The sequence below is a fragment of the Zeugodacus cucurbitae genome, chromosome 4 (genome assembly GCF_028554725.1).
Source record: "Zeugodacus cucurbitae isolate PBARC_wt_2022May chromosome 4, idZeuCucr1.2, whole genome shotgun sequence".
Taxonomy (NCBI): Eukaryota; Metazoa; Arthropoda; class Insecta; order Diptera; family Tephritidae; genus Zeugodacus; species Zeugodacus cucurbitae.
Genome location: NC_071669.1, coordinates 57546284 through 57573587, shown reverse-complemented (window position 1 = coordinate 57573587; position 27304 = coordinate 57546284). Strand labels below are relative to the sequence as shown.

General features: G+C 36.5%; 1 protein-coding gene across 7 annotated transcripts in view; it reads left to right on the top strand.

The window, feature by feature from the left end:
• The window catches only part of LOC105220869 (protein still life, isoforms C/SIF type 2), a 297627-nt gene that overhangs the window by 215357 nt on the left and 54966 nt on the right, over positions 1-27304 (top strand). For 5 of the 7 annotated variants that reach the window (XM_029046005.2, XM_011197408.3, XM_029046003.2 and 2 more), the window contains exons 10-12: positions 110-261; positions 10349-10509; positions 22577-22747. In XM_029046005.2, the coding sequence (XP_028901838.1) occupies positions 110-261; positions 10349-10509; positions 22577-22747 (484 nt within the window). The remainder of the gene's footprint in view (positions 1-109; positions 262-10348; positions 10510-22576; positions 22748-27304) is intronic. The other 2 variants (XM_011197409.3, XM_029046004.2) reach the window with 1 other exon arrangement.

The window sequence follows — 27304 nt, the reverse complement described above, 5'->3', positions numbered from 1 at the left end:
CTCTCATTATAATATACAAGTAACTACTGCCGCATATTAAACTCGTTTAAAGTCGTCGCCATTTTCTTTGTTTTATTTTTAATGCTTTGCAATTTTTGCAATTTTTCAGCTCATCACGCACTGAGCCACCAGATCTAGTTGGCATTATGCGCGTCACTGATGACATGATTGATTCATTGGTTTGTCCACCGCCACCATCGGATCCGCCCGTAATGAGCGAGGAGATGATATCCGGTTTAATCGTGCCGGCGCCTGGTTGGAGTAAGTACATATTTACAACTACATACACATATATTGATATATATATACATATAGTTATATAGCTGCTTAAGCTAGAGATAAAAATATTTATGAAGCGCTCTTACAAAAATACACAGCAATAGCTATGTGTGTGTGCGTGTGTCTGTGTGGTTAGCTTATGCGCGTGCTATGTTGCCGCAACTGTAGTGACGTGGCTTATTCGCTTGCTGCTTGCATAAATAGATTAAAAATATGTCAACTGTCAAAGTGCAATGAAGTTGCAATAAAATGACGCGCGCGCTAGCACACACACTCACACACAAACAAATACAAACACAGACATTGCCAGCAGCGTGCAGTCATCAAAAAGCAGCGCGACAGTAAATTCGGTTAGCGCTGCAACGCCGGACAGCATCATGAAAGCTGTGTGTGTGTGTGTGCAATTCACGCTGCAGCTGGCTGACTGACTGGCTTGCCTGGTCTGGCTAAAGGTTGGCGTTATGGCTCACTGATTGTGTTAAGTCCAGCAGTAATTCGCTGAAATTGCGAAAATGTATTCATTAAAATTTCAACGCAATGACGGTCAAAGTGGAATAACCAATACATATCTACTGGCTCTATATATGTCTGTTGATTCAAAAATCAATATTTGATTAGCGCATGGAATTGGTGAAAGAAACACAGTAAAAATTGCTACGCATAAATTTTGAAAAAGCAAATAGTAATTTGGTAGCGTGAATTAAAATTGCTTGCAGTTTTTCTAAAAGCTAAAAATTTAAATACTAATTGGTCATATATTCATAAATGCAATCCATTTTAATTTCATAGGTTTTTCTAATAGTGGAATTTCTAAAAATCAAAAAATGATAATCTGAAAGTCAATTTAAATTCTTTTCAAATATGAACTTAACCGAAATGCGGCAAAATAAATATTCCAACAATTTCGTAATTATTATTTATTTTTAAACTCTGAAAAACCTAATAACCTAATTAATCTGAATGTAGTCACCATTAAAGTGCCTAAATATAAAGGGGTTTTCAATAAGAGAGCTACTAAAGTTTTAAAATAAAACATAAACGTTTTGGGATATCAATGAAATTATTTGTCGATTTCTTTTGCATCGCCACCACGCTGAACCCAATTTTCGACAGTTTTCAAGTTTATACCGTACAATTTCTCGTTCGATATTCGTACGAAGTTCATCAGTCGTCGCTGCCTTATTGGCATAAACGATAGGCTTGACGTAGCCACAAAGGAAATAGTCTAACGGCGTCACGACAGAGGCGGGCAATTGACTTGGCCATTTCGTAAGATAAAACGTTCACCATACTTGGTTTTCAATAAATCTATTGTGACAATCGCTGTGTGGCTTGTGGCGCCGTCCTGTTGGCATCACATATTGTCCAAGTTCATATCATCCAATTCGGGCCAAAAATATTCGGTTATTATTAAGCGGTAGCGATTCCCATTCACAGTAACGTGCCGGTCTTGATCATCACGGAAGAAGTACAGCCCAATGACGACGCCGACCGATAAACCCCACCAAACCGCCATTTTTTCGGCATGCAATGGTGGCTCATACAGTGAGTGTGGATTGCTGCCTGACCAATAACGCATATTTTGCTTATTGACGAAGGCATTCAGCCAGAAATGAGCCTTATCGCTGAAATTGATTTTTCGATGAAAATCCGGATAACTTTTATACTCTCGCAACAAAGTTGCTAAGAGAGTATTATAGTTTTGTTCACATAACGGTTGTTTGTAACACCCAAAACTAAACGAGTTAGATATAGGGTTATATATACCAAAGTGATCAGGGTGAAGAGTGGAGTTCAAATCCGAATGTCTGTCCGTCCGTCCGTTCGTCTGTTCAAGCAAGTAAAAATTAAGATATCTTGATGAAAAATGGCACACTTATTTCTTGGCACCATAGGAAGGTTGCTTTCGAAAATGAGCAAAATCGGACCACTGCCACGCCCACAAAATGGCGAAAACCGAAAACACATAAAGTGCCATAACTAAGCCATAAATAAAGCTATGGAAATAAAATTTGGTATGAAGGATCGCACTATGAAGAGGCATATTTGGATGCAATTTTTTTGGGGAAGTGGGCGTGGCCCTGCCCCCTACTAAGTTTTTTGTACATATCTCGCAAACCAATAGAGCTATATAAACCAAACTTTCTGCAGTCGTTCTTTAGCCACTTCCTAATACAGTCCAAAAATGAAAGAAATCGGATTATAACCACGCCCACCTCCCATACAAAAGTTAGGTTGAAAATTACTAAAAGTAGCTTAACTCATTAACGAAAAACGTCAGAAACACTAAATTTCACATAAAAAATGGCAGATGAAAGCTGCACTCAGATTTTTTTACAAAATGGAAAATGGGCGTGGCGTCGCCCACTTATGTGTCAAAAACCATATCTCAGGAACCACTCGACCGATTTCAATGAAACTTGGTTTGTAAGAGTTTCCTTACATCCGAATGATATGTTGTTAAAATAGGCCAAATCGCTTCACAACCACGCCTACTTCCTTTATACCAGAACTTTGAAGACGACCTGAATCGTTTCCTTTATAATATATAAAGTAAGTACTAGTGTAGATATCGGTGCAGAACTTTTCACAAATACTATGTTAATAGTGTGGCAGCCCCATTCTAAAAATCGCCGAAATCGGACCATAGGTTTTTAAGGCCCCATATATCGAACACGAGGACCTCGGTGCTTCTAACCTAATATTATGGTTTCCAACTTTCAATGGACTTTATACAATATATATGACGAATATGTGGGCCAAATTGTGTATTATTAATATAAATAAAGTTAAATAAATAAATTGCGAGAGTATAAAATGTTCGACTACACCCGAACTTAGCCCTTCCTTACTTGTTTTTATAAAAGTTGTTGCTCAGCCCAATTCACGAACATTCGATGATTCTGGTGGTCAAGCGGCTTCAGTTCGTGCGCTCATTTGATCTTGTAACGATATAAGCCAAGATATTTTCGCAAAATTCGTCCCAACGCTTGAAATCGACATGTGAGACACTGATTTGTGTCTTCCTCAATTGATGTGCTAACGGTAGCAATATTATCGACACTGCGAGCTGCAATTCTTTGTCTCACTGGCACGGGACAATTTTCCACTGTGCCTGCGGACTCAAATTTTTCCACTAGACGCTAAATTGTCGATCTGACAGGACGATTATGACGAACGAAAATTGGACGTAGCACTCGTAAAGTTGAGGCCACTGACTCTGAATTCCTGTAGTAAATTTTAAAAATTTCGACTCGTTGGATCGTATATCTTTCAAAGCTTAAAATCCAAACCTTACTGAAAAGAAATAGCAAAAGAGCGGCGGAAAATATGGCGTCGTTTGCTGTCTACTTTTGTAGCGTACCAATTGAAAAACCCTAAAATTAGCTTTCGCTGAAGGAAAAATTCATTGTGTAGGCTTTCATTTTGAATATTCGATGATGTAGTATCAGTTAGTAGCAGATAAATCAAAGTTGCTGGTTACTTATACGCCATGTATAATAGTATAATAGTATACTATGTACATATGTATCTCACATCATCATTGCTCTTTTATTGATTAGATTTTTGCGATAATTTAGTAAAACGCCAAATCCTTGTCATAATATTATCCATCTATAGTACCTTTTAATTCATTCTTTGTCATATAGAAGAAATAATTTAGCTTGCTGAAAGAGGCAAATATTTGATTTATACTCAATATTGGTACCGTATGTAGTGAATTTGAACCACCCTTTCCGTTGCCACATAAAGTATTTCTAAGATCTCAAAAGCATTCTGGTAATGACTGAATAGGTTGTATTCGGTTAGTCGGTAAAACTAATCACCGAGAGGCAGATGAAACTTTGACTATTTTAAAGAAGTACCAAATTTATTTATTATAGCACCAAAAACTTTTGAAAAATGTCCGATGGAGCATCTGAAATAATTTAACTTCAATCTCGTTATCTACCAAACAAGATTTTCACAAATACCACATGAGTACCAATCAGACTAAGTAGACATAATCCAACTGAGGGTAATAAGTTCACTTGCGAGTCATCATATTCAAAATAGTGATGTGCTAAGTTTCACTACCGGTAATTTCACTGGGATTGAAAAATCGCATATAGCAACTGCGATCTTTTTTTCTAAATAGCAGTGAATTAAAATCGCAATGACAGTTCAATGATTCTAATTCGATCACTATAGCAATAGCGCTTCCGCTATTTTGGTTGGATCACAGTAACAATTTTAGTTGCAATAATATTGGGTACGGTGATTACGAAAGCAGTTAGATGTACCCAAAATGTATTAATTAGTTAATTGTGATTACAAAAGCAGGTAAATTTTGGATTTTGGTTAGAATTAATAAATATGATTTTTTTTTTATAAAAACGGTTACAAATGTCGATGAGCCTTAGCCGCACTTTTCTTGAAATTAAAAAGGAAAAGCAAAATTTCCCGCAATTGTCGAGAATTCGGCTCAAAAAGTGACATTTTCAGTTGAGAATTAGTTTGGGATGCAAACAGATCTACAAATATTTTGTTGGGTTAATGTTGGCACAAATGTCCAAGATCGATATAAAAAAATCGATTTAATCGACCAGTGCTTGACCCTAGAGAAATCTATTGGAAAACGGCGGAAGCAAAGTTAATTTAAAAAAAACTCACTTGATACCCAGGCCATTGGTTGTTAAACGCAAAGTAGGAATGAAACTTCCATTTCTTTTCCCAATGATCATAACGGGATGCTAATGGTAAATTAAAAAAGTGTAAAACGAGGAATTAAAGTAAACATTAGTGGAAATTCCTGAAGTTTCAATTTTTAACCCATTTGTTTGCTCAAAATTATTGAATATAAATGCAAAGTGAAATATTTTTGGCAAATGCTTGAAGGAAATTCACCTCTAATGCTCGAATTTTCCTAGCAAATGTTTTATTTTTATGATAGGAGTAAAATTTGGGAATTAAATATACAAACACAAGCCAAACACCATAATTAAGCACCGTAATATGCTTCAGCCAATTGTATTTGATCTGTTGCCTATAAAACAGTTTTCAATAGTGACAAAAATGTTTCTCTCTTTATCGAATTGTGCAATTGGAAAGTAAAAGTTCTAAGATGCTAGAACTATAGTTTGATTGGCTTCCTAAAAATTTAACTAATATTTTGGAAAAAAATATACGTCATAGTTGAAAGGGAGGAAGAGAGATTTCACAAATAAATGGAGTTCACGCTTAATGGATACTATCAGTTGCTTCTCTCATTATCACATAAATAGCTCAAAACTTGAATTTATCGGCAGAACTTCAAGTTTCTCTCAGGGATTTCGATTTATAATATTATACATCCCTATATATAGACTTTTTACATAATTACTAAGCCAATGCCACAGTTTTTTTATAAAGAAAATATCCGAGATTTATTTTTTATCATATAATGCACTCTCATCATGCGCACCTATGCTGTAATCATCATCACTACAAAAACAGTAATTAGTTTTAGCGCACACATATTTCATATACTCACACATACACACATGCAACTAATGCATTGTAATTACTTTAAAAGTACACCTGGTAACCTGTGCGTGTACAACTTACATCCGTCCCAAAGCTGGTGCTGTCTCCACTTTATTTTATTTAATTTTTTTTCTACATATTACATTCTTCACTTCTGTGCAGTACTTCTTCTTCACTGCCACCCAAGCGGCTTCTTTAAATATTTCCTAGCAAATATTTCCGCTTGCAACCGCAGCTGCAGTGCATTATTTGGCAGTCTTCGAGGCGTTAGCTACGCCCAGCGGCGCCTTGCTGCCCATATGCCAATGTGCTTTTAGGCGGCGAAGCACTATGCGCACTTGCTCCGCAGTTTTAGTGCTCCGCAGTTAGTTGCATGTCAGTTGGCGCTTAATGCCGCTTATACAGTTAAGATAAATGCCACATTTCGCCACGTTTAATGATGCCACACCAACTATACTAACTCTGCGCGGGCTTGCAACAACTTCACTGCACTGCAGCGTCATTTCAGCGAAGAAGAAGAAGGAGTAACTCCCTCTTTCACTCTCTCTCTCTCTCTCTTTCTTTCGCTCTACGATTCGTACTCGTATATTGGGTTCACTGTTGCAATATGTCTGCCGCTAAATTTGTTGCATTCCTGCACGCGTGTAAATAAGTGCACCGCATCCAACTTAACGTCACTCTAAATTTACGCTCATTGCTGTGTTACTTATTTAACATGAATGTTGCAAATTTTATATTTTTCATTTTTGCGTGAGAAATTGCCGTAAATAACGGTGCTAAGTTGAAGAACTTTCGTCAGTGAATTGTTGGTCGAAAAAGGTATTTGAAGCAATTTATATTTGGTTGAAATAGTTGAAGGAGTGAATAGTTGAAAAATAACTGCAGTTAATGTAAGATACTGTTTCATCTACCTTGTTTTCCTTTGTTGTTTATTTGGTGAAGTATTCGCAATATTTTTTTTGGTGAACTTAGGCTGGTTCGCGTTCAGCTTACTTACAAGTAACAATTTTATTGAGGTACTCAAAATTTTAATGTTTCTGCAGAAATCCTCTATTTAATTACAAATAATCTCAGAAGTAGACAACTTTTTAGTATGAGTAATACATAAACATCCAGTCAAAAATGTGAAAAAGATAGTTTCTTAGGTGATTTTTTGTTCATAGTACTAAAATGATAAAAAAGACCTTCCACAATTTTGGTGAACATTCATTCTTCAGGGTCTTTCCGAAATTTCTGAACTCCAATAGTACAGTAACTCAATCTAAGGTCAGTAATCGCTATTATTTAAAAATTAGACAGTTAAAGTGAAAAAGAAATGCATACGTTCGAAAGGTTTTAAAACTTCAACAGCTCGGAAAACTGCAAAAAAGCTCGAAAATGCTTTAAATCAGCTACCTTGCGGCTCCATACCAAATAGTTCAATAGAGAATTCTGAACCGAGGTAAACATAAAAGCTCATTACAGCACATGATCATCTCCAATAGTACAGAAACTCAATTTAAGGCCAATAATCGCTATTTTTCGAAAAATATGGCAGTCAAAGATGCTCGAGAAAGTTTCGAAAGCTCGAAAAAGCTTATAAAGCTGAAAAATGCTGCAAAAACTCGAAAAAGCTTCAGGAGCTAGAAAAAGCATCAAATCAGCTGTCTCCAAATTCAGTATAGAGTTCAATAGGTTATGATAGGTTAGGTTAGGTTAGGTTATTCCATATGGCCAAAGCCATACATGGACCATAATGAGGAATAGTCAACCTTTAGGATGTCTGCGCTTTTCGCAAATTTTAGTAGGTTCTGAGGTTTTACGTACTGTGGGGCTCCAAAATGATGGAGCCTTTGCCTTAACAATGCAGTACAAGCGCACAGGAGATGCTCCATTGTTTCTCTTATACTTTGTTCTTGACAATTCCTGCAGTTGTCTCGATCCGTCAGCCCCATCTTAAAGGCGTGCGCCGCCACCAGACAGTGACCAGTGAGAATTCCAACGATGCTCCTACAGTTCTCTCTATCGAGCGACAGTAGGAATTTTGTGTATTCCTGGTCTACCGATTTACACATGGCTTTAGCTGTTTTGCACCCCGTTATATTTTTCCAGCGCGTTGTGATCTTCCTTACCATGTTCCTGTCTATATCAGCGTATAGACAATGCATGGATTTGTCAATGTTGGTTTGAATGTTTCCGTATGACGGTTGTACACCACTTTTGGTGGTGTCCCTGTCTACAATATCATTGCCCCCAATGACTTTGTGACCTCGCATGCAGTAGAAGTGTAACCACTTGCTTCTGGCAACTCCGTCCACTGCCACCCTGGTACTCAATACACTTTTGCAGAGAGTTGATACGATGTTATTGACTTGATTGCTGCCCCACTGTCTATATTATCTTTACAGTAGCCGGCTGTTGCACTGGATGCAAAGAGATCTGAAGGCGGCAGGTTTAGTATTCATGTCCAATAGAGTCTTTCCGAATTTTTTGAACCGATGTAATCATCTCTAATCGTAACTCCAGCTCAGAATTGTTTTAAAATATCAATCGCAGAGAATATGAAATTAATAGATTCGAGAAAGCTTTTAAAGCTTAAAAAATCTTCATATTAACCGCATGCCATATTAAAGGCGTTTAACTAATTAATACTCAGCTCTTATTAGAGTCACTCGGATGATCAATGAATTTGAATTTTTTGTAGCATACGAGTATAGCCTTTACCTCTCATATCAAACAGATGAAGCCGCGATAAAAGAGATATTCGTGATATAAGTGAAAATAATTTTTATACTCTCGCAACAAAGTTGCTACGAGAGTATTACAGTTTTGTTCACATAACGGTTGTTTGTAACACCTAAAACTAAAAGAGTTAGATATAGAGTTATATCTACCAAAGTGATCAGGGTGACGAGTAGATTTGAAATCCGGATGTCTGTCCGTCTGTGCGAGCTGTAACTTGAGTAAAAATTAAGATATCTTGACGAAACTTGGCACAAATATTCCTTGGAACCGTGAGAGGGTTGCTTTTGATCGAAATCGGTCCACTGCACGCCCACAAAATGGCGAAAACCGAAAACACATAAAGTGTAATAACTAAGCTGTAAATAAAGTTATAAAAGTAAAATTTTAAATAAAGGATCGCACTAGGAAGGGACATATTTGGATGTAATTTTTTTGGGTAAGTGGGCGTGGCCCCGCCCCCAAATCGGTTATTTGTATATATCTCGCAAACCAATAAAGCTATATAAACCACACTTTCTGCAGACGGTTCTCTTACGTACCCCGTACCCCACTACACACCATGAAATCAGTTCAAATCGGATAATAGCCACGCCCACCTTCCATACAAAGGTTAGGTTAAAAATTACTAAAAGTGGGTTATCTCACTAACGAAAAACTTCAGAAACACTAAATTTTACAGAAGAAATAGCAGAAAGAAGCTGCACCTAGATTTTTTTACAATGGAAAATGGGCGTGGCATCGCCCACTTTTGGGTCAAGAACCATATCTCAGGAACTACTCGACCGATTCGAATGAAATTCGGTATATAATATTTTCTTGACACTCTGATAACACGGATAAAAAATGGGCGAAATCGGTTCACAACCACGAATGCTTTCCTTATAACTCAATTTGGAATTCCATCTCATTCCTTCACTTTATAATGTAAACATAAGGAACTGTACATAAATAGTGCATATTATCTCTGGCTTGACTTGTGAAAAAATTGTCGAAAACGGATTATAACTTTTCAAAGCCCCAGATATCGAACATGTAGAACTCACCCCCCTCAGGGTAAATTTTTACAGAAAAATTAGTAAATATTTCAGATACTTTAATGTAATTCAGAGGAAATTTTTTTCTCCTAATTGTGTTTCTCTGTTCCAAAAATTATTAAAATCGGATCAGAGAGTATAAAATGTTCGGTTACACCCGAACTTATTGTTTACATCTTCAATTCTAACGAATTTCCAATTCTATTTCGGCAGGTCTGGTAATCTACCTCTCTAAAATTTGAATTTCCAAATAAAGACAACTGTAAAGTATTATTATAACCAATAAAATAATCGTGAAAATAATATTTTCCATTTATACGCGGCATAAACGTTTTGAGACCAGAAACTCTATTCGCTTTAAGTGGTATATTTAACAAAATCCCATGTGGCAAGTTAACGGCTCCATAAAGTTTTATTTATTATGTGAAGTTAAGTTGAGTTAAGAAGTATTTTCATGATTTGTGGAGATTTAAAGAAACTTTTGAGCGCACACACACACACCGGCGTTGACCAACAATGCCAGATTTGCAAAACTACAAGAATACACACACACACAGAAACCCGTTATGTGTATAGTATATCTGAAACCAAAAGTGTGCATTCAAACACACTCTCATACATGCGAACCTGCGAAGATCTGCACTTTGTGCAACCACTTGCTTTCAACTCCACAGACACATATGGACTACCAACCGCACTGGCACTTACACAGACGCACACACACACACCCACATAGTATATTTTATCTAGATATATCTCTTCATTATGCTCATTTATTTGTGTACATTTTTCCTTTGCTTTCACAGATGGCACCGGTAAAGATTTATATTCACCTGAGGCCGAAAGCTCACCGGCACCATCATCCGTTGAACCGACACCAGCACAAATGGTCGCAGCCGCCACCGTCAAGCCGACCTCACGTACAAGCAGTTTCGAAATTGAGAATCTTCTCAAGACCGCAGAGCAGGTACGTGTAAGGCTAACGATCTCCTCATGCATACACACACTCATGTTCACATCTACACAGCTACACATACGCATACACTTTTAACTACCTATATATATGTATATGTATCTATCTACATATGTGAATATAAACATGTGACCAACTGCAAGCACCAAAGCACCGAACGCCCACACATGAGTATGAAGTATAAAGTTGTTGCTGATTGCCAGTAGAATGAACTTTCAACTGCGTTTATAGCTGTTCTTGTTGTTGCTGTGGACGCACATGTGCCGGAAAATTGCACGTAAAACTTAAGAGTTTTAAAAAATAAAATAAAAAAAGACATGAAATAAAAAATAATAAAATTAATCTGCAACTTGCTCCATAACTTAGCATTTGCGTTCATTCGTGTGTGGGTGTGTGTGTGCCTTTGGGTTGCTTGCTATTGCGTTAATGTTTTACCTACCATATGTGCATACATATATATTTAAGTCTCCCTATATACATATATACTCATGGGTTCACACACGTTCATTTGGTGGGGTCTTGGTATGTGCAAAATTGTCTTTAAGTATTCCGAAACTGGGTGAGAATTGCATAAACATTCAAATTTTCTTTTTTTTTTGTTGTTGCATTCTTTTGTGTTCTTTAAGTTTGCAGACATTCTCTATATGTTCTTAAGCACTTGTATATATGCAGCATGTTTTTGGCTTTTCACGCCATTTTTACTTAGAAAACACATTTTTGTTAAAATTTTATATAAATATTTAGCAACAAGATCCATTTTTTATTATTATAACAAATTAAGTATTTAAAATAGAATACCTTAAAAACTTTATATTACAAGATTCGCTTATAAGCTTTCTACTTCATTCCAAGAAACGTTACCTTTTTTAATAAGTATTTTTAGAAATAATTTATGTTACCTAAACTTTTGTTCAATCTTTACCTCCCTAAATATAGTAATGTTTTAGCTGATAATCAGAAAATGTGTTTAAAATTGTTAGGTGGGTTTCAGAGGTTGGAAGAAGGGTATTTTTAAATTTTTTTTTTTAAATATAAAATATTAGGTTGGCAAATATCTCCGCTTCCGCTTTTTTGGTCTTTATTCAATGCTTTATAAAAAGTGTTAGAGTGATCGGATTTAGTTCAAATATGCGTCGTTTCGTTCGATGATACGTTTCCATCAAGACGGCAACTTCATAATACCCCCATTGTTGAAGGGGGGTAGAATTAATATTAAAATTTCAATTTTTTGCCAAACTTTTAACCAAAAAACTCAAATGTTTGGTAATATCTTCGCCATAAGTTGGAACGAAAAAAATAATTGAAATTAAAAATAAAATAAAAACATTTGTTCATTAACTAGATAATGTTATTCCAAAGATGTATGCAAAATTTGAACAAAATCGCTTCATAACTTTTCGTGAAATCGTGTCCACCGACTGAAAAAGGTGTGTTTTCCATTCAAACTGACGTTGCTGATGGGCAGAACTTCCAAAGGGTCTATCTTTTAGAGTTTTGATATTTTTGGATAATATTTTAAACATATTGTACTATTTAAAAGACAAACATTTTTTTGAAATTTTGAAACCCATCTAACTCTTTAATAAATTGTTGCCTACATTTAGGCAGAAAGCAAATAAAATTATAATTAAGGTACATACAAGAATGATTAGATGATCAGATTATTTACATAACACACAAAGAAAAACATCAATTGATATTAGGGATAGATTGCCTAGCGAATTTTAAGCTATAAAGTTCTTGTTTATGAAGGTATGCGAAAGACACTCCTTAGGTTAGGTTAGATTAGGTTCAGTGGTTGTCAATCGACACACTTAGGCCTTTGGAAGCCCCATTGTAACACCACCGGGACTGTGATCCCCTCACACTATTAAGCTCTCTTTGAGCCAGCCTGTGGTCTTGATAATGTGAAATAGTTCACACAGTTTGATATGTGTAACTTCGCCCACATCATCGAGGAAAACGCATCCAATAGTTGCGATTCTTTTCCTATACAGAGCTTTACATCCACATATAAGGTATGTTATCGTTTCTTCTTCTTCTACTTCTTGGCAGCTTCTGCAGTAATCGTTGAAAGGTATCCCCAGTCTGCTGGCGTGTCTCCAAATCAGACTGTGACCCGTTAACACTCCTTACAAAATGTTTACATTTTGGCCCAAATATATAGTAGCAAAGTATTCCCTTCAGTTTTTTTAAATTATTCAAATTTTGAATTTTAGAATATTATAGTAATTTCTCTCAACGTCCACTCCTTATAAATATTTCACTATTTCCACGAAAGATTACAAATTTTTAGTCAATACGAATTATCAAATTTTTTATTAATTTTTATTATGATTCCATAATTCCTTCAGTGATTTTTTATGACTAGAATTTGATATAATCCAATCCCGAGCAGATATTTCAGATTTGAGTGCATAAAAAAATTATGAAAAGATACATCTATTCTCGATAAATTCGACTACTCCGAAAATTTTGTAATATAGATAATATCTCGAGAAAGAAAATTGCTTTGGAGACACATAAATTTTAAGACGCAATTTTTTTCCATAGAAAAAATATCTCCGATGATGCCAAGATCGAAAGGGTTCTTCTAATAGGGAAATACTGAAAATTGTAGATCATCGTACTGCTAATAATGCTACAACAATGCAGAGTTCATTACCTAATCTTCTGTGTCCATCAATCCAAACAAGGTTTTATAAAAATGTAGTACCATTTACTGTGGCTTTTCGCGAAAATACTGATACTGGAGTGTCCAGACACAAAGTTGTCACAAGTATTCTTATGCCGAGATCGTTCATTCCCTTTAAAGGCTGCTGAAAGTAAAGGATGTAATTGCAACAACGAAGGTAATCGCCTTAAAATTAATGAACGGTAGTGGACAGATTAAAAAATGTATAATTTTAGGAGAAATGGAACTGTGGTAGGGAAAATCACAGATCACAAATAGCGGCGAAGGCAGTTCGAAGGACTAAGTTTCTGACCGTGAGCTATCAATGGTAAGATTGATTATCAATGGCAAGATTGATAGCTCACGGTCAGAAACTTAGTCCTTCGAACTGCCTTTTCAACTATTCAATCAATAACGCTTATAACACATAACTTTAAATTACCCGCTGAAAGTAGTCTGAGTCCGACCTTAGCCAATCTGGCTTCAAATAAATTATTCCAGAGATCTCAAAGTATGTATGTATGTATGTGATTGGCGTTGCAACCGTTTAGCCGGTTATAGCCGAATCGACGATAATGCGCCACCTGTCTCTCTCCTTCGCAGTTCGGCGCCAGTTGGAGATCCCAAGTGTAACCAGGTCGCTCTCCACCTGGTCCCTCCAACGGAGTGGAGGCCTTCCCCTTCCTCGGCTTCCTCCGGCGGGTACTGCATCGAACACTTTCAGGGCTGGAGTGTTTTCGTCCATTCGGACAACATGACCTAGCCAGCGTAGCCGCTGTCTTTTTATTCGCTGAACTATGTCAATGTCGTCGTATAACTCGTACAGCTCATCGTTCCATCGTCTGCGGTATTCGCCGTTGCCAATGTTCTGAGGACCATAAATCTTGCGCAAAATTTTCCTCTCGAAAACTCCTAGTGTCGTCTCATCTGATGTTGACATCGTCCAAGCTTCTACACCGTAAAGCAGGACGGGAATGATAAGCGACTTGTAGAGCTTGATTTTGGTTCGTCGAGAGAGGACTTTACTGTTCAATTGCCTACTCAGTCCAAAGTAGCACCTGTTGGCAAGAGTTATTCTGCGCTGGATTTCGAGGCTGACATTGTTCGTGTTGTTGATGCTGGTTCCCAGGTATACGAAATTATCTACGACCTCGAAGTTATGACTGTCAACAGTGACGTGGGAGCCAAGACGCGAATGCGCCGACTGTTTGTTTGATGACAGGAGATATTTCGTCTTGTCCTCATTCACCTCCAGACCCATTCGCTTCGCCTCCTTATCCATGCGGGAAAAAGCAGAACAAACGGCGCGGTTGTTGCTTCCGATGATATCAATATCATCGGCGTACGCCAGGAGCTGTACAGTATAATGTTTAATATTTGAACTTTCTTAATCTCAATTACTATAGGAAAAATTAAAATTTTAATTTTTAATTAAATAGAAAGTTTAGTACAAACCCATTGACCACAGCTTTTTGGGAGTAAGGGTATCTTCGTAGCCTGTAAAATTAGGAATTATAGCACGACATTGACACAGTAACATGATTTATCAGTTTTTTAGTAATAATTTTAAGATGTTGGAATAGCAACAACAAATAAGTTACTCAAAATTACTGAATATATATTTGAGATTTTTGCTTTCTAAAAATGCATGAAATTAAAATTCAGCTTTGTCACCGCACCAATGCACCATTCATGCCACCTCCTTAGCCAACTAATGACAATACACTTAAACATTTCACGATGCAGTTCACACAATTAAGCACACTTACGTCTACACAGAGCGAGAGAGAAAGAAAAAAAACGGAGAAACTTAAGTGCAAAGGCCACGCAGCAGCTAAGTTATGCTACGCTTGGCACACGAAAGGACATTTGTATTTTTAATACTCAAGCGCCACGAAAATGCAACTTACTACAAGCAGTCTTACGACAAACAACAGAGCGCAAAAAGAGTAGAAAGAAAGGCAGAAATGCGCTGCTCCTCAATAGCTGCGCTAAGAATAGATGAGAGACAAAACCAAAACAAAAAAAAAGCGTCGCATATTCAACCATTCAAAGCCATAATGAAATAATAACAAGAAGAATAGCATTGCCAGTCATGGCGCTGCAGCCGTTTGCACAAGCGCAGGCAAGCGGTTGAAATAAATTTACAAAAGTGGCACTAAATTTGCCACAACGTCAACGAAATGTCAAAAGGCTATACAAACAAACCGTTGGTGCACGCGCTCACCAACACACACTCATACTCTCTTATAGAGATGGCAGCACGAAAAGCAAGTTAAGCTTTCACAAATTTCGTATTTCGTATCAGTGTGTGTGCGTGTTGTTGTACTCGAGAAGAACCTCGCCTGCGTATACGACGAGTGTACCACGTGCACCTCGTACACCTCAAGGACCTTTTGCGCCACGTCGTAACCGCCATCGCACAATTTAAATTTGGCTCACTTACTCGCTATTCACTCACTCACTCACTCACTTATAGTGTGCTCGAGCATCAATCCTTTAAAATAGAATCAAGGATAAAAGTGTACAACATAAGCCAGGTAGCTTGGGTACCCTCAACAACAACAACAACAATGTAGTCGGTGAGAAATTTCAAAATATAAAATACAGAAAATACAAACGCAAAAAAAACGCATGAAAGGTGAACAAATGAATTTGCTCGTAAGTAGCGTTGCAGTAGTCGAAGCGCCGAGGTGAGCGGCTGAGCTGTATGGCAACAAAGAAAGCCACCAAATGCTCTTTGTTATGCTGAATGGTAAAATGAAACCTTCCTGAAAGTGCTTTTATCATCATGGCTTATGTGCGTACACGGTGCAGGAATTTTTCCAATGGAGGTGAAAGAAAATCAGCTAGATGAGTTGCTAGAGTAGCTTGGAGAGACCCGAGGAGACTGCTTGCCGGGTCTTCCAAAGAAAACCCGTCAAGCGTAAAACTTTCTTTATGCAGTTCCTGAGTTTATCAAGTGTCTCTACCGATCTCCAAGAAACCCAATCTTCAATCCGAGTAGTGCTACCTATCGCTTGTCTCATAGATGATATATATATCTATCTGATGTTACTATATATCTGTCGAAAAATATTATAAGACCTCATTATATGACCGATTTGGTTAGGATGTTTTTGTCTGCTGTTCGGCGGAAATTAAAATGTTTAGATTATAGCAACGAATAAAAATTTCTTATATCCGAAAGCTTCATTTAAGACCAATTTTTGACTGTAAGGTCTTGGTGTATAATCAAAAAAAAATTTTTTTTTTTGAAATCTTATTTACTCACTTATCTTATTGGTCACTGATAACAGCAGAAGCCGTTGGATCGTTAATTTCTTGACCGTCTTAATATAAAACCTATAGTATCTGCTTCTAGTATCAGGGCATACATATTCAATGAACCCTATTTATTTCTGGGAACGGTCTCCAAGTGCTTGAAATAGTCTAATCGCCGCAAGTTCTTATCAAAATTCAAATCAAAGTCGTACTTATTTAATCCACAAAAATTCACAATAGTCTTCTGACATAATCTTAAAAACTTAGTTCATTGCTTGATTTCTAGTATGCAACCTTCTGGAGATCTTTCGCCTCATTCTTTAATGTTGTATTATTCCACGGGGACTATTTTGAGATTCAGATTGAAAACAGAAAATTTATGGAGGTCTCCATATTATCTGCGACAGCTAGGGTCTCATAAAAGAAAATTAAAAAAGTTCCTTTATGAATGTAAATGTAAATTCCCTATAGGTCAAGGCCCTTTATTTCATTCGAGTGTAACAATGAAAATATTCTCAAAGTCTTGTCAAACTGCGGAAAAAGCTTGATAAAAGACTTATAGAAGATTTGCCACATAAATCACCATTTTTTTCGGAATATTTTTCAATAACGGAATTCAGTCCGTATCATTTTTAGAAAAACTATAATCCTACAATGGCTATCAAAACAAAATCTCATTGTTTATGAAGTCGTTTCTCTATCTTTTTTAATTTTGTTAGCTATTTGACTTTGTTGTTATTGTTGCTCCACGATAGCAAAGATTCCCTTAAAGAAACTTGAGGAGTACTGACGACCTAACAGCCCTTGTATGGATATAAATCAGGGCCCGTTGAGTTTACTTATATACAACCGTCTTGGGAACGGATTTTCAGTTGTGTTCTTTGCGGGATCTATAACTGATCTAGTTGTTTCGATCGAGATCGTCATCCGTCGTTACCCGTTTTTAATGAAAGAGAAAGAGGTTGTCACTTCGTAAAATTCAGTATTTTTGAAACCTTCAATTATATCCACTTCTGTTACTAACTCATAAACGAGTGTTCGGTCTAAATTTGTAAACGATCTACTGATCTGATTGTATAGATCAATTATGGATTATCAAAAACCAAACCGGAGATCGAGAACCCTATAATAATTTTTCCCAGTGTAAAGCTATGCATTTATCAAGGACTACATAAAAGTACTGACAGCCAGCGAAGAGTCCACTTCCTTTAATGACACTCTACTAAATAGGTGAACCTTGCACACATAACATTTACATAGACACACGCTGGCAAACGCTCAAGTGGAAGAATAAAGCCGATAAACCGAGATACATACAAAACAAAGATACTGTACGAGTATATGTGGCATGTGGCAACACCACTAACGGATGGCTAAAGAATATAAATCTAAACTAAAGACTAAAGAAAATAAGAAGAGCCTACAACCTACTACCTAAAGTGGATACTCTCATCTCAAGTTGAGGTTTACAAGCAAGCGTACCAAGGAGACACAGCGACAGCACACGATTAAACGAGCAAATATATATGTATATATACACAGATATATGTATGTATGTATGTTATGTGTTGAAGATGTGGTTTTTTGTCAAATCCATTTGTGAAATTTAAACAGCAGCAGCTTTTTCGGTAGAGAGCGACCGCAATGAGCGAAACAGCCGCCGCCCGACCTAACAAGCTACGACTGTCACTTATGCGCCACCGCAGCGGCAGGAAGGCAATCGCGCCGCAAGGGTGTGGGCTCGTCGTCGTCGGTGGAGGAAGCTGCTCCAGCGGCAGCTTATGCAAATGAATGCCGCCAAAGCAGCGAAAACAAAGCGCAAATCATTTACATAATGAAAGAGCGTAAAAGGAAAAATGACAAGAGGCAGTGAAGCGCGCACAAGCGGCGGCGAGGCGGTATGTGGCATGTGGCAAGCGGAATGCGGCATGCGGCATGTGTTGTGTCAGCGAGACATGCGAATGATTGTGGGCCACAATGAATGCACATTCCACATCGCACTCGAGCAGGAAATTGTGCGCGCTCGCATAACTGTTGACTGACAAAAAGCCGAAGCGGCTTTGCTGCTGAATGTTTCTCACTGTATGTTGTACGTGTGTTATTATGCCGAAATCAGCGCGAAGGAAGCGCAGGATGTTGCGGCAAACGAGGCACAAACAAGGGCACAAAAGCACAAAGAGGCACCCACAAATAGATGTATGTAGGTATCTAAGTAGAAGAAGGTACCTTGTAAACTGACAGCGATGTAATGTGTTGTTACAACAACAATATAGGAAGCACAACAACAGCACCCGTGTATTGTAGCAGCAGCAGCAGCAAAAAGCTGCAGCCCGAGTTACAAGTATGCAACACGTATGTAGTAGTACCCCTAAGCTCCAAACGTCAAACTGTCGACCTGTCTTGAGCGTATGCCGCTTGTGTCATGTATGCTGCCATGCTGCTCCTAACCTCCAGCCAGCCTGGCAGCCATCAACTGTCAGTGTCAAATGCACTACGTCTTCTCATGCTGTTGCTTGCTTCCCTACCATTGGTGCAGTTGTTGCAGCCAGTCAACCCCCCTCCAGTAACCGCAAAAATGCGTATTAAACACCTTCTATTTACACTGTCGCCTAAGCGATTGTCACCCAGCCGCTTGCTTCCGGCCTCATCGGTAGGATACGTAGTGCCCAACGAAACCGCAAACTGAATTGGAAATGTCATGGCAAGAAAGCACTCTAATGTCGAGCAGAGTTGCATTGTGTGCGGAGTGTGGAGTCTTAGCAACACATATGTGGGGGTCTTTAGGCACTATTACATCTGTAGTACATATATATTAACAAATAAATCATTGCATTTGCTTTGGTGTTGTAATGATTTCAATAATTTAGTTACATGCACCTGAATTTGCTCTTTGCTCGCAAACCAAACATCTCATCTACTACTCTATTAGTGTAGAACTTCTCGAGATTATCTGACAAGTAAACGTTTTTGTTGGTCGGTTTGGTTAGCCTATTAAGGAATGTTGAACTTTTAGTGAAAGCTTTTCTGAGAAAACTGTTATATATATTAAAATTGAAACGCTCGGCTCACTATATCATTGACAAACACTCAACACAGGTAATCTGTAAAACTATGCAGTTTCCAAAAATATCCTAAGAGCTTTTAAAAGCTTTATAAGCAAAACTTTTTGTACAAGCTTTCAGCTCAACAATTAAAAGTAAATACTACATCTCCCAATTTAGATCTATTCTCTTAATTCCGTTTAGTTCGACAAAACTCATACCAATAAAGCCTTTCTTGTTGCAAAACTATTTCTAAGCTCTAATGACATGAATCGTAAATGAACTTATTAAAAGGACAATCAATGAGTATTTTCATTGTAATTAGTTTAGACAGCAATCTTATCAAATTCAGTAAAGAAGAATCTATTTTTACTAAGTACTCGTGTCTTTCTGGATCTATTTCCTATAATTGTCATTTAAACAAAGTCTTATGTCCTTTACGAAAGCAAAAGGAGGAAAGTAATCCATTCAAAAATGTAATTAGTGTTCGTAAACCTGAAAGCAAACAATTCCGACTAATAAAATTCACGCACGATGACTTAATCATATCGAAAATTGTATAGATTCCAAAGCTGATGACCTTCTGAAAGCCTTACAAAATTGGGTCAGAATATTTCGTAAAACGAGCCTAACTGATGGCGCTAATTGAAGCATATCATCAATAACTGTTCAATCCATAAATAATCTCTAATAGATTCTGAATATATCCTAAATGGAGCCTGCCCAAATTAACCAATCGGGAATACCAGTTTAAGATTGATTATTATTGCACATACGTAGAGTATTCAAAAATTAACGGAAACTGTATGATTTGGCTCCGTGCAACTTTTTCCTATTTCTAAAAACTAAGACAGATTAAAGTCTCTCCAAACTATTGCCAAGATGACTTAGTCGCATGCGATTTTTATACTCTCGCAACATGTTGCACAGAGTATTATAGTTTTGTTCACATAACGATTGTTTGAGTCACCAAGAAATACCTGTCTGTCCGTCTGTTCGTGCAAGCGATAGCTTGAGTAAAAATTAAGATATGTTATTGCTTTCGAAGATGGGCAAAATCGGTCCACTGCCACGCTCATAAAATGGCGAAAACCGAAAACCTATACAGTGTCATAACTAAGCCATAAATAAAGTTCTGAAAATTTGGAGCATAGGATCCTTATACAGTCCAAAAATGAAAGAAATCTGATAATAACCACGCCCACCTCCCATACAAAGGTTAGGTTGAAAATGCGTTAGCTCACTAACGAAAAAAGTCAGAAACACTAAATTTTACAGAAGAAATATCAGAAAGAAGCTACAGTGAGATTTTTTTACAAAATGGAAAATGGGCGTGGCGTCGGTCATTTAGGGGCAAACCCCATACCACAAGAACTTCTCCACCGATTTCAATGAAATTCAGTATATGATATTTTCTTGACACCCTGATGGCACGAGTGGAATATGGGCGAAATCGGTTCACAATCACGCCTACTTCCCATATAACTCAATTTTGAATTCTTCTGATTCGTTCACTTTATAATATATACATTAGGAACAAATGAAGATAGCGGAATAAAACTGTACACATATACTGTAGTTGAGCTATGACAACACTTGTGGAAAAAATGTCAAAATCGGACCATGACTTTTCAAGGCCCTGATATCGAAAATGAAGAACTCAGTGCCTAAGGGTAATTTTTCACCGAAAATATAGGTAAATCTCAGATATTTTAATGTAATTCATTCCCTCTGAATTTTTTTTCTGTACCAAAAATGATTAAAATCGGGTCATAACTTCTCCCAGATCCCATATACCTAATTATAGGTAATATAAAATTCAGTGAGCATATAGTCTTCGATATTTTGTATCGTGGTGGTTGAAACGAGTGAAATCGGTTTAGGAATTACCTCAGTCCCCATATACTATTTATGATGATTTTCGTTATTATATTGAACTTTATGCCGAATATATGGGTCGAATTGTGTTATCTTTATAAAATTACATCAATAAATTGCGAGAGTATAAAATGTTCGGTCGCACCCGAACTTAGCCTTTCCATATTATGCTAGAATTAAGAGAAGTTACTTATCTTAAGTATATCAGAAATATACAGAGCAATTTACCAGTACTTAGAACATAAATAGAACGGTAAAGGGATCATTGCGAACTTGATAATTGTTGTAAGTAAAGTTTTAATTAGTTTGGGCAAAGAAAAGAAGAAAAAGTATGTTTCAACATACAAACAATATTGTTCCATTTGCATATAGTTTTTGTAGTATTAATTTTCAGAACATTTTGCCTTCGTCTTGTAGTTTGTAGATCAACTAGTATTTTATTTTGAGTTTTATATATATTATATATAAAATATTTATGTACATATGTATATTTTAGCTTGCCACTAATGTAGTCACTAAATCACAATTAATTAAGCACATACCATTAAATTTTTTTAATATTAGCCGTCAACCGCTCCAAACACCAAAAAATGTAAACCAAACACCCACCCACCCATGCAGTCAGCCACACACCTTTTTTACAATTCGTAACTGGTCCCATCCAACCCACTTTTTTATAACGAATCTTATTTGCACAGATTTACACCACTCACATTTTTGCTAACTTCACAATTTTCTTTCTTTCTTCATCTACTTTTTTATATCATCTTGTATTGAAACCAAATTAAATCAATTGTTTGCAAACACCACGTTTTATAATAACAAAAAAACGAACAATTAATAATATGAAAAAATTATAACTAACAATTTAAAAAAAAAATTTACTAAAAACAACTACAACAAACACTACTAAAACAACTACTACAATTACAATTACAACTACAACCAATCAAACAACTAACAAAAACATTACAACCAAAAATACTTACTAAATTTAAAAAATCAAAATCATAAATTAAAATCAAAAACGAAAAAAATTAAAATTACTAAATTGATTGACAAATGCAAAAAACGCACAAACAAAAATTTAATTGAAAAAAATACAAAATACGAAAAAAAAACAAAAACAAAAAACATCAATCAACCTTCTTCCATCGTCATCATCGTTGACTATTTTTGTGTCGATGGAAACGCTTGATTGAAGGTTACCGGATTTTGTCGTTCACCTCAGGAAACCCGTAAATCCAGCCCGACTGGTTCTGTCACCTCGTCAGTCTCGAATGCCGCACTGACACCGTCACGTCAGCTCACCGACGCCGAGAAATTGCGCAAGGTCATATTGGAGTTGGTCGACACGGAACGTACTTATGTTAAGGTGAGTGGGATTTTACTTGAGATTACATAAGATCTGATATAAAAGTATTAGATATGATATAAAAGTATATATCTTACTTAAATTAACCCCTGAAATGGCTTTGTTTTGATTTCAAAATTAATTATGCCAGTATGAAATGGTCATGACTCGAACTTTGTAATTGTAAATCAAGAAACTAAAAGTTCTATATAAACTACAACTATTCCGCGCTTCATAACCTCACTATCTAAGAGAGTATTAAATAGAATAAAGACTCAATCAATGACATTTGTGGTCCAAACTAAATCTGTATTTGTTTTCATCACAGTTTGTTGATATAATTCTAGTATTATCAGCCTCCGGACTGAGCCTGAGAGATCATTTTATAAATGAAGTTTTAACCCATACAAAATGCCCCAAGTTCATTCATAATGAGCCTAAAACCGTAAGAATTTCGTCATCATTATTTGCATTCTTTTCGTTACTACTCAAACCCTGAAGATAATGTTCGACCCTAAATTGGAAAATGTCCCTATGAACACAAGAAAGGACTAAGTTTCCAGGTTTATCATATTTGGGTCGGTATTTAAAATCGTGTTGGCAAAAATTGTCTGCATTGATAGCGTCTAGAGAGGTATTAAAAATTGAACGAAGTTCCCCAACAGTTAGGTCTATATAATCGGCCTAAACATTTAATTCATAGCGAATTCGATCTCGATACGATACAGATTTTCGATCGATCGTTCATGCAATTATTGATTCCGTCGATAAACTGCTTTACCACAAAGTGAGAACGTAAAATTGCTTTATCGACCTTTATCGACAAATTCGAAAAATTTGATAAAGTACTTCAAAAAAAACTAAAACTGACCTTTAACTATTGTGAAATTTCTTCCAAAAAATAATTAATCGTCTGAGGATCTTTGAAAAATTATTTCGCTATTTCGAGGGGGCAAATATCGTTTTTAAACAGACATTTAATTTATTTTTGTTAGTCTGTTTTTGTCTCTTGTCTCCAAAAAAAAATTAAAGGTGTTAGACCCTTTTCAAAGATTTTTGAAGAATTATATTAAATAACGAATGTTCCTTTTCCACAAAAAATGCAATGCGCTCGAAGCCAATTTAGTTAAGAGAAGTACACGAAAGTGAAGTAGATCGTATTGATTATACGCTATTATCTAAAGCCACTAGCTCTTCACTTCACAGAAAGCTAATGATATAATCTCACCTGTTCACCTATGTGGCACTGAAAAATTACTCAGCACTGCTACACAGACACATTAACGTCAAATATCAGCCATTATACAGCAAATCAACTTAAAATTAATTACTTTTCTTCTTAAGTGGGCCGTGGGAGAGCGCAAATGAAAAAGAGTCTTACAAAGCTTATAAAGTACGAATGAGTGGCGCTTTATAATGAAGCCGAAGACTTTGCGCAAACGAGCCAATGAATGAATGGAGTCAATTGGGTTTGAAGTGTTTTGCTGAGTGACGAAGAAATTCGCTAGCTAAAGTGGAGGAAGAAGTTGATGAAGAGGCACTTTGTACTACTACTTATTTGTAGATGGCGCAGGTGTAAGAACAGCTAACGGCAGATGTGGCACTTCACTACTTACATACTAACAGTGACTCCGCATACTAATTGTCTGACAGCAGTTTGACGTACAAGTGACATTTTATGACAGCCAAATACATATAGTTGAGTACAATACATATTTAGAAGAGATTTTTCGGGGTGGCACTTACGAAAGAAATGTAAATTTTAAGGTCATGCCGAATTGTGATTAAGCAATAATGGCGAAATGGAGGCAAATTTGACGCAAATAAATGTGAAGAAGGAGAAAAAAGAAGCACAATGCTCGCGGCGCTTTGAAATTCTCAATGCCAAATTAACGCTTTTGAATTGCAGATAACGATGAGGCGTTAATTTTATGCTAATTTCATTAAGACACTCGCAATGAATATGCAAACGAAACAGCGTCAGCACGGTCGGACGAGTCGGTGTTGCCACAGCACGTCAGAACCAACACCAATGTTAAAGTACATGCATATAAAATACGTGTAGTTGTAAAATAACGGTTTTTCGTAGTGTTGCCAACAAGTCTCGAAATTGTAGTGGCTGCTAGTACGAGTATTAGGGCAGTGGAGTGCCGTTGGGGCGCAACGTTGCTTTGTGCTCATTATAAACGCCAGCTCAAAGCCGATAAGCAAACAATGAGATAATAATAATTAAAATTTTAATTTGTAAATTATGTAAAATCAAGCCGAGCGCACGCGGGGAGTAGGTGGATGTGTGTTTGGGGCGAGATTAGCGCCATAGTAATAGTTGTTGTAAGTTAAAACTAAGTCAGCCACTAACTACTGCTTGTAAGGAGTGCGTAGAAGCGCGAAATATGGCGGAACGCATTTATTGGGGCTTAAATGCGCGGTAGTTTCTATTTATTTTTGGTATTAACGATATAGTATGTAGGTACATATATAAACGTCATAATGCTAGATTTAATTTAAATGAAGCCAATAACGGAACTTTTCCGCAACAAATAACGTTCTGCTGTATTTTGAAATGAAAATTATTGGTAGATGGCGCTAAAAATATTAATAATTTTAAAAGAGTTATACATATTTCGGCAAAAAAAAATTATAAAAAATTTGAATTTGTAAATGACGACCATACCTTTCAATTTGGAAACAATTTAGAAATATGGAAACAATTTCATACTATTTCACAGCTTATATCCTTTTCACACAGCCAACTTAATTGATCAATTAAAATATTGATTGAGAAACCAGTTTTTGCCCTTCGCACTGCCGACTACTCGATAACCGATCAGCTGTTATACATTTTTGTTTTTACTTTTCATCAGTAGTTGGTAAGTTTCATCAGCTGATTGCTATTTTTAACAGCGACATCTACCGTCATGTAGCGTGAACAACAACTCGCAAACAAACAAGTAAGGAAAGGCTAAGTTCGGGTGCAACCGAACATTTTATACTCTCGCAACTTATTTAGAGATTTACCTATATTTTCGGTGAAAAATTACCCTTAGGCACTGAGTTCTTTATGTTTGATACCAGGGGCCTTGAAAAGTCATGGTTCGATTTTGACAATTTTTCCACAAGTGATGTCACAGCTCAAATACAGTATTTGTGTAAAATTTTATTTTGCTATCTTCATTGGTTCCTTATGTATATATTATAAAGTGAACGAAACAGAAGGATTCAAAATTGAGTTATATGGGAAGTAGGCGTAGTTATAAACCGATTTCGGCCATATTCCACCAGTGCCATCAGGGTGTCAAGAAAATATTATATACCGAATTTCATTGAAATCTTTCGAGTAGTTCTTGAGATATGGTTTTTGACCCATAAGTGGTTTCCATTTTGTAAAAAATCTCAGTGCAGCTTCCTTCTGCCATTTCTTATGTTTGGTGTTTCTGACGTTTCTCGTTAGTGAGTTAACGCACTTTTACTCATTTTCAACCTAACCTTTGTATGGGATGTGGGCGTGGTTATTATCCGATTTCATTTTTGGACTGTATAAGTAAACGGCTAAAAGAAACGACAGCAGAAAGTTTGGTTTATATAGCTTTATTGGTTTGCAAGATATATACAAAAAACCTATTTACAAAAAAATTACATTCAAAGTTTCATTAAGATATCTCAATTTTTACTCAAGTTACAGCTTGCACGGACGGACAGACGGACAGACGAACGGACGGACAGACAGACATCCGGATTTGAACTTTACTCGTCACCCTGATCACTTTGGTATATATAACCCTATATCTAACTCGTTTAGTGTTAGGACTTACAAACAACCGTTATGTGGACAAAACTATAATACTCTCTTAGCAACTTTTGTTGCGAAAGTATAAAAACGTATAAATGATTACCAATACGGTCATTGACGCAGAGTTGCTTTTCATTTTCAAGTCGATTAAAATTCAATTAAAAATTATTGTAGAATTTTATTTTGTATGGTAAATGGATTTTAATCGGCGTTTTAATCGTGCAGCGGCCGGTTAATTGATCAATCAACTTCTGTGTGAAAAGTCTATTAGGTTATTTATCCTGAGTTCACTATTAAATTGCTCCTCCATTTTACAAATATCTCTTATCCACAAATGATTTTTAACCGAATCGGAACCTGATTTTTAACCGATACCGACAGTAATTCGATTGAAGTTTCTACCTTATTGCTTGCTCTCATTCGGAGCCTATGTCCTAAAAAAGGGGAAATCAGGCGAATACTATTTCACTAACTTTTGATGGTTCCAGTAAAACTTTTATGAAGTATATAATAATATATTTTTCACAAATCACTCTTAAAACTAACCACTGTGTTGACGTCTTCCAAAGCTACTAGTGGATTACTCCATTAGAAAAATGTATAAAACATAAACAATTACTTTTTGACAGTTTTTCTTAAGCGTCTTTTGTTTAGCATAGATTTTGTGGTAATTCAATATAATTTTTTTTCGATGGGTGGTAACACTACTCCAAAAAAATATATAATATGTATTTGAATTTAAGATATCCGGAATAGCTTCCGATAGGACTTTTTAACGTCTCATGCTT